The 9073-nt window shown below is 44.6% G+C and overlaps 1 protein-coding gene across 2 annotated transcripts; it reads left to right on the top strand.

The window, feature by feature from the left end:
- The first annotated feature begins 89 nt into the window (after positions 1–89).
- msh4 (mutS homolog 4) lies at positions 90–8673 on the top strand. Of its 2 annotated transcripts, XM_076979057.1 has the most exons (21): positions 93–513; positions 730–873; positions 983–1146; positions 1386–1496; positions 1794–1909; positions 2086–2259; positions 2412–2541; positions 2628–2670; positions 2815–2882; positions 3381–3455; positions 3675–3739; positions 4303–4472; positions 4577–4713; positions 6054–6157; positions 6348–6472; positions 6595–6795; positions 7092–7210; positions 7286–7414; positions 7541–7715; positions 7898–7986; positions 8169–8673. In XM_076979057.1, the coding sequence occupies exons 1-21, from the start codon at positions 339–341 to the stop codon at positions 8355–8357; spliced, it is 2703 nt and encodes a 900-aa protein (XP_076835172.1). In that variant the 5' UTR covers positions 93–338; the 3' UTR covers positions 8358–8673. The 2 variants fall into 2 exon arrangements, with proteins under 2 accessions (XP_076835173.1, XP_076835172.1); XM_076979058.1 differs by lacking the exons at positions 7898–7986; positions 8169–8673 and having other exon boundaries at positions 90–513; positions 7286–7427; positions 7541–7676.
- Positions 8674–9073: the final 400 nt, after the last annotated feature.

Below are 9073 nucleotides of genomic sequence, written 5' to 3'. Positions count from 1 at the left end.
AGAGTTTGTTAAACATGTATATCAGAGTTTGTTAGTCTCCACATCTTTGTTAACTACGTACTACAGCATAAATACATAATCCCGCAAAGTCAGAGCAGACTCAGCCCACTTGAAGAGACTCTAGGGGGGTTTTTTGGTGGGGGTGTAAGAGAAGTCTAACTGCCATTAGAGGGCACAAAACACCTCGCATTTTTACCTGACGGTATTATGCCTATCTGACGGTTAACGATGGATATCAAGTCAGATATGCTATCTTAACTAACTTTATGAGTTTGGCCTGTCGACTGACGTGTACTTTCGCCTTTATGTGCCACCGTAAAACAAAACTGAATGAATAAATGCTTCGTAGCAGCGCCACAGAGGAGGTGTCCGTCGCCTCAGGTACCGGCACAAGTGCTCCGTCGTCGCCTAACCGCCAGTACGGTCCCGCCCAGTCCTGGCGGCAGCGAGATACCGGGCCCTCACCGTCTCCTTTCTCGACCTCACACGGCCCAGACAATGTTAGTGGTACAGGTTCGTGTCCAGTATCAACTATCCCGGGTAGCTAATTCTGAACGAGGTATGCTGACACGAAGTAAGGTCCAGGTTTAGCTACCTAGCTCATCGTGGGCAGCCAGTTTGAAGGTCTAAGGAGCAAACAAAACTAGATTGTGTGTGCAGGGCCTGTTGCTTTTGCCTTACCAGGTACTGGTCTCGAGATTGACCTTTTACTTGTTGGTTTATCGTTAGGTGCAAATTTAATCTGTTCTTCTGGGACATCATGCAGCATCAGTGGTGGACCCTCACGGTCCAGAAGTTCAAGTACTCCATACTTGAGGACGCCTGGTGTGGATGGGCGCATACATGGGCGAACACCTCAGAGGGACCAAAATAGTAAGGGACCAAAGAGAGAGAGAGAGAGAGATCCACACACCAAATTACTACAAATTATAAAAGATTCTTGTGTTTTGATTGATGTGAAGGTTAACTTTTCCTAACACAGTGACAACGTCCTCCTCTGCAACGTTGGGCCATCCTGCTTCTGTGATCGTGGCAGTGGTGGAGGGCAGAGGCTTAGCCAGGGGGCAGATCGGCATGTCCAGTATCAACCTGAAATATCCTGAGCTGGTGCTCTCACAGTTTGCAGACACTGGAACTTATGCAAAGGTGATGGTGGATTTATACACATCTGAGTAGGACTGATGTTTAGTTCTTGAGTCCTTCACATGTGTGACACAGATAAAACAACTGAACGTGTCCTTCTAAACCTGTTATATATTTATTTATATTCTTTAGGTTTCTTTTATCTAGAAAAGCGTCATTAATCAGTAGCTGCATTTTAAATTAAAAGTTTTGTGGAGCGATTGTGGTTGCACATTTGTCAGCAGTGTTGAAAATCAATGCAGGTAATTACCAAACTCCACACATTGATGCCTCTTGAGATTCTGATGCCGGACACTGCAAGTGAGAAAGGCCAAGGCACCAAACTCTACAACCTCATCACAGAGAACTTCCCGGTACTGATCCACATTTATTTGTTTACCGGTCTTGGCTGACCTAGAGCTTTAGCTGAGCTGTAAGCCTACCCTACAGTGCTATAGCAGTCTAGTCATTGTGTATTAAATCCAGGAGTCAATTCATACTTCATGCTGTCAGGTACATAAATTATGACATACTGAACAAAGGCTTTCATTTGTAAAATGAACGTAATCAAATAGTTTTATTGACCATATTCATTTTTGAAGGATTTCACATTGCTGTGAGCTGTTCACCAACTTGTACACTATGCAATTGATTTATATTTATTGACACAGTCAGTAGCATTCACTGCCATTCAGAGGAAGTACTTTAATGAGAAGAAAGGCCTGGAGTATATCCAGCAGCTCTGTGCCCCCGAGTTCAACACCGTTGTAATGGAAGTGCAGACCAAGTATGTTTTCACATGTTTCTCTTGGTCAACTCTAATAATTTGATTAAAATCATTTTTCACATTGTAGTATGAATAAAACTATGCAGAAACAGCTTTTTAATTATAAACTTGCACAATAATGACCATGCTTGGGGAGGACTGAGTTTCAGTTCATATTATGTCACCATTGCCTTCAGGTACTACTGCCTAGCAGCTGCAGCTGCTCTTCTGAAGTACTTTGAGTACATCCAGAACTGTGTCTACGCTCCTAAATCTCTGAAAGTGAGCTTCACCGGTAGTGAGAAGACTGCCATGATTGACTCGGTTTCAGCCAGGAACCTGGAACTCGTGGTTAACAACAGGGATCACAGGTAAAGGAGTTTTTCCTTTTCCCACTTCTGTCTCTTCTTCTGGACTAACCGTCTAATTTTGACGAACACCGACACCACTGTATGCTCGGTGCAATCTGTTTACACCGAGGACCGGTGGCGGAACGTCAGTATTGATGTGTTGTAACGCGCAGGAGTGATCATACGCTGCTTGGCGTCCTGAACTACACCAAAACGCCTGGTGGGGAGAGGAGGCTTCGCTCCAACATCCTGGAGCCCCCGTTGGATGCTGACACCATTAACACGCGACTGGACACCATACAGGTGCGCTGGCCGCTGTATGTAGACGACCATGTAAACGTTAGTCTCTGAACATCTAATCATCCAGCATCCTGCTGGTACGTTTTCAGGAGCTGTTGCAAGAGGAGGAACTCTTCTTTGGCCTGAAAAGCGGTGAGGTGTTTGATCTTTCAGTGTTTGCTGTCGGTGTCTTTTCATGGCTAACACTTGTACTCCCACCTTAAATTTGGAACAGCATGTTTAAACACGACTAAATTGCGCATGGAGTAAGTCTTGAACTTGGTGTTGTATATGCAGCAATTACACACTTCCTGGATATAGATCAGCTGCTTTCTTCTCTGGTTCAACTGCCCAAGCAAGACACGGTAAATTGTATTTGGAAGATTTATGTCAATGTAACATTTGGGTAAAGTAGGTGGGAAAGTAGTGCAGACTCTGAAGTATAACAAAAAATAACAAACCAACTAACACTACATAGAAGATACTGACAAAGACAAACCAAACAGTAACCAAATACACCAACTAACACTAAATGAGACCGCTAATACACAGAACAGGGGAGACATAAAAGCTAGGGTTAAAGACGTGGAAAAGCAAGATTACAAACAGCATGCAAACTAGCAGTACTTACAATAATCAACACGACAAGAGACTAAACACAGGACTTCAATACACTGACAAAAACAAGATGCTTGCTATGCATTTTGTTACTCATTAGTTGATGGTAGTTAAGTATGTCAATGAGTACATTATTGTGTCATTATTAGGTTGTGGAGTGTTGATTTTCTAGTTATTTCCTGCTGCCAACTAATTTTACTACTGACACAAGAAAAATGAATTGTGACTCCGTGAGACCCGTATAGGTGGCTGTGGCCGAGGCCAAGATAACACACGTCATTCAGCTGAAACACACTCTAGAGCGGGTCGCTCCCCTGAAGGTGAGAACTGATTCGTTTGTTCTGAGCTTTGCTTTAAGCATGATGATGTGGGGGAAGTTTGGCACGGCCGCGGCATTATTCAGTAGGAGTCAGAATTAGACAGAACAAATGCAGCTGGGGACTCGGTGCTTTCTGGCGTGGCTAAATCCAGGAGGACTCGGCTTGCACGAAAGGCTCTGAGAACGCATTATGCAGGTTTTAAATGGGTCTCCCTGACAGATGGCGTTGAAGGATGCTAAAACCGCCGTGCTCAAAGCCTGCCACACTTCGCTGGAAGACAGCAGGTAATGAGCACTGCGCACACTCTCTTTTGGACCGTCCCGTCTGAGCGAGTGAACTGTTACAAGTGCATTTGCTAAACACATAAAATAAAGCTCACTTGAGTCCTTTAGTGGATAATTCAGTATAGTGATGATACACTGACAAGTTACATCCTCCAGTAGTTGTTCCTTCTAGTTAAGTGTCAATAGGTTGAAAACACTGATGAATGTAATGTGGGAAATAACAGCTTGCATGTTTGGGTTCCATGGGCATGATGGAACACTTGGGACACTGGCAGAAATGAGTAAAGCTGAGTCCCAAAATGACCTGAGACCCAAAATGACCCGAGACCCAAGTCCCACTGAAAGCTTGTTTGTAATTATTTGGAACAGCAGGTGAAGTGTCAAAATAGGTCAATAACCAAGAATTAGGGAAGAAATGATTCACCTCATTATTGTTGTTGTTTTTATTAGTCCTTGAGGGAAGCTTTTATTTTTTTATTAGCGATAATAAAATCTGGTGATCTGAAGTAGCTTTTAGCTTGCAGCACACTTGGCTTTCTTGTTTGGCTTTAAAACCCGTGTAGGTTTGAGAGCATTTTGGCTCAGATCAAAACCGTGATTAACGACGACACCAGCTACACGAAGGGCAGTCTGAACATGCGCACGCAGAAGTGCTACGCCGTGCGTCCCAACGTCAACGAGTTCCTTGACATCGCGAGGCGGGCCTACACCGAGGTGGTGGACGACATAGCGGGTACACAAGCATTCCAGAACCTTGCACGTGTAAGTGTGCTGACTGTGGGTGCAGGAGTAGAGTGCTTGTGTTCGTGTGACCTGTGTTGCTCTGTCTCGGCTCAGGACTAGTCGATCAGCTGGGAGAGAAGTACGAGCTGCCCCTGCGCACGAGTTTTAGTAGTGCTCGCGGATTCTTTATCCAGATGAGGCTGGAGGGAGTGGCCTTGTCTGATGGACAGCTCCCAGGAGAATTCATTAAAGTGAGACCCGAACATACAGTCCCCTCCAAAAGTCAATTGTTTACTGAAGACATTTGGGATTAAGAACAAAAGATGAGTATGAAACAAGAGTTCAGAATTTCAGCTTTTATTTCCTGCTAGTTACATCTAAATGTGTTAAACAATAGAACATACCACCGTTTGGTTTTCATCCCACCCATTTTTCAAATGAGCACAAGTATTCTAACATGTGACTGACAGGTGTTTCTTGTTGACCAGGTCTTGCCGTTTGGGTTAATTGTTCAGACATTAAATAGCTCTGCGTGACCTGGGTTTAAACCTGTAAAGACTTCATTTCTTATTAAAGAGGATAAACTAACATGAAGACCAGAGAGCTGTCTATGGTTCTAGAACACAATCTTATGGACTGACGAGACCAAGATTAATCTCTATTAAAGTGGTGGAAAGGCCAAAGTGTGGAGAAAGAAGGCAAATGCGTACGATCCGAAGCGTACAAGCTCAGCTGTGAAGCACGGTGGAGGTGACGTCGCTTGGGCGTGCATGGCTGCTTCTGGAACAGGCTCATTAATATGTATTGATTATATAACTGATGATGGTAGCAATAGAATGAATTCAGAAGTGTACAGGAACATTTTGTTTGCCAAATTATGGAGAAATGCATCCGGAGGAAGTTTATTATGCTGCAGGACAATGACCCAAAGCACATTGCCATCAAAATAAAGGACATCATCAAGGGAAAATATGGAAGGTTTTAGACGGGTCAAGTCGATCACCTGACCTTAACCCAAGAGAGCATTTGACCTCCTGAAGTGGAGACTGAGGGGTTAAAACCTCCCAAAACAACAGGAACTTATAGAAGCTGCTGTATAACCCTGGAGCAGCATCACGGATGAAGAATGCAGCGGTTATGTGATGTCGATGGGTTGCAGGCTTGAGGCAGTTATCGCCAGCAAGGGTTATGTCACCAAATATGAAATGCTATTTACTTAAAACTTATTTGTTCCAATACGTTCGCTCACCTAAAAATGCTGTGGTCTAATACAAACAGTAATATTTCCTAAGTTGTTTAACAGATCTAGATGTAAATACCAGGAAATTCTAAACTTTTGTCTCATACTCATCTTTTGATCGTAAACCCAAATGTCTTCAGTGAACAACAAAAACAAAGAAATTTGCTTTGCTGTTCCAATACTGTATATAAGCAACGCTGTAGCTTTGGAATCATGTAATAAGCAGGTTATTATTATTTACTGTATGTGTATATGACAGTGGACTTTCACAAAGATGAAAAAAGACGGAAGATTATGATGAAGAGGTCTGTGTTAAAAGGGCTAAAAGTGTCTGCTGGCTGATTTAACTAGGTAACGAGGCAAAAAAACAATTACAGCTTCACCACGTTGGACCTGATGAAGATGAACGATCGCTGTGACGAGGCCCTGAAGGAAATATTTCACATGTCTTATGTGTGAGCGTTTCACACACATCATCATGCCACCTGACATCATGTCACCTGACTGTCACGGTTTCCATTAGCACCCTTTAACAAGTGACTTCAGACATCCACGACTTCTTCATAGTTTCGTATTAAATACAAGAGTTCCATTCCAAGAGTGCAGATGGTTGAAATTCCAGTCCTCCCCTCCAAACCTCCGCAGGGTGGTATGTCGGTTGCTGAGTGGTGTGTATGAGCAGATCCTCTGCTTGTTCAAGCTGTCTGATGCCGTGTCCATGCTGGATATGCTGCTGTCTCTGGCCCACGCTTGCACGGTCTCAGACTACGGTAGGTTTACACCTCAGCAAGACCTGTGCATGAAATAGAGGCCGGGAGCTGCCGGTTTATAGATAATGTGGATCGGTCAGTTGAATGCCATTTGCCTTTGGTTGACTGTCTCCCCCTGCAAGTGCGTCCCGAGTTCACGGACACTCTGGCGATAAAGCAAGGCCACCACCCGATCCTGGAGCGCATCGCCGCACAGCAGACCATCTCTAACAACAGCTATATATCTGAGGGAAGCAACTTCGTTATAATCACAGGCCCCAACATGAGTGGCAAATCCACGTACCTCAAACAGGTGGCCCTCTGCCAAATCATGGCTCAGATAGGTATGCAGGCGTATTGGGTCGGCCAGGCTTGGTTTGTGTTGCCTCAGGTTTAAACAGTTCAGTGTTAACGATGCAGTTGCACATTTCTGTTTTTGCATATATTGGTGTTGATCGAATTCTTTCAAATTCATGATTTCAGAATGACATGGGCTAAACATTGTTAGAGCCCCAATAAGCTGATTCTACAGCTAATATGAAATACAGATTTGACGGTGTCAACGGTAAAGTTGACCAGAGCAGCAGCCTACGCCTCTGTATTCTGAGTTTACAGCTAATACGAATATTTTTCCCCTTAGGGTCATTTGTGCCTGCTGAATATGCTTCATTCCGCATTGCTGATCAGATCTTCACTCGAATTGGAGTAGATGATGACTTTGAGACCAACTCATCCACGTTTATGGTTGAGATGAAAGAGGTGAATATGCAGGGCCTGTACATACATTGCGATGCAGTTACTGCAGCCGTCCTCATTCCTTCATTGTACTGCCAGGTGTCATACATAATACACAATGCAAGCGACAGGTCGCTCATTATAATTGATGAACTGGGACGCGGGACCAGTGCAGAGGAGGGCGTCGGCATTTGCCACTCAATTTGCGAATTCCTCATCAATCTGAAGGTACAGTGACGAGGTATTTAAATCTTAGCGTTCCTATGGTGCCGCTATGTTATCAGGTTGCAGACTTATAAACAGTGGTGCAAGCCAATGAGCTCGGCCCCTCTGTGTGCTCTCGGACTGCTGCAGGCGTTTACTCTGTTCGCCACACACTTCCTGGAGCTGTGTCAGCTGGAGACCCTCTACCCCAACGTGGAGAACCAGCACCTGCAGGTGCAGCATGTGCGCAGCGGAGACGGCGACGCGGAGAACGTCGTCTACACCTACCTGCTGACTCGAGGTTACTCCGAAGAACGCAACTACGGTGATCTTAAATCGTTCTAACGCAAGGCAACGATTTTGTCCTGCCATGACATTGAAATAATGACTTGATCAATTACAGCCATGTCTTTAGACTGAACACATGGCGGAAGTGTCATTTATCATGTTTGGTGCGTTGTTGATGTTGACCCCTGTTTCCTGCTCCCTGTTCCTGTGCTCTTCAAGGTGTGAAAGCAGCAGAAATGACCTCCCTGTCTCCATCCATCATTGAGGAGGCGAAGTCTATTGCAGCCAGAGTCAGTCAGAAGTTATGGGTGAGTTTCTCTTGAAGTGGACATTGTCATTTCATGCCTTTTATAATTGCCTTTAAATGCCTTGATTGCACAGGGACTCAAAACCTCACTACGCTAAAACATTTAGACCCGCCCCCTGGGATTGTGTAGGTCCAACACATGACTGCTGTGAGCCATTTTAGCCATGTCTCTGTGCCCTCTAGGCCAAGCATCATCACGATGCAGGCACCCTGCAACAGAGGGCGGTGTACCGTCTCGCCACCAGATTGTCACAAACGGCCCGCAACTCCAGGCTGGATCCGGACAGCCTCCGTCTCTACTTGAAGGGTCTGAAGAGAAATTACGAGGCTGAGTTAAAGAGCATCTCCGCCTCTGCAGACATGGGAGAGTGATTATGGAAGTGACCTGGGGGCTGAGATTTGAGCAAAGGCAGTAGCACTCGCCAGATTCTGCAGGCGACCGACTCGTTTCACACAGACCCAAACAGAACACGTCCAAAACCACAAGCTGTGTCTGAACAGCAAATTATTCACATTGTGTTGGAATTTATTCATGTTGTACTGGAATTTTGAAAGCCTAACATTTTAGCATTGTTTTAGTAAATATGGCCTGGTGTGAGATTTATTTTGTTCTCTGTTGGTGTAAAAAATATTTGTTAGTTGTAAAAACCGAGTGTCTTTTGGAGATTAAACAAGACATAAACAAAAAGTTTCTTTAATAGCTATTTGTGTTGCATTTTTAATATAACATTTATGCAATGTGGTACCAATAATTCTTGCTTAGATCTGCAAAATACTACTGTCGCTTCTAGATGTGTGTTTGGATTGTTTGTCTTGGCAATACTATTATTATAGCATGCAACATGTAAAAATAGACATTCAAGCAATCATGTCAGATGAACATTTAAAGACGGCTTACGTGTACAACTCGTGTACGAGTGGCTTACGTGTACAAATCACCAAACGGCGGCGTGCACACTTGAGTATGGAGCCGAGGAGGGTGGAAGTGCTGAGCGTGGCCCGGCTCAATCATCGCGAGAGTTCGCGCTGGCCCCGCCTCCCCCTCCCTCAACGCGAATGCTGCGTTCGGATTGGTCATCGGCGTACGG

Source organism: Brachyhypopomus gauderio, chromosome 17 (assembly GCF_052324685.1).
Source record: "Brachyhypopomus gauderio isolate BG-103 chromosome 17, BGAUD_0.2, whole genome shotgun sequence".
NCBI lineage: Eukaryota > Metazoa > Chordata > Actinopteri > Gymnotiformes > Hypopomidae > Brachyhypopomus > Brachyhypopomus gauderio.
The sequence above is the reverse complement of the archived record's forward strand: the minus strand, read 5'-3'. Positions and strand labels throughout refer to the sequence as shown.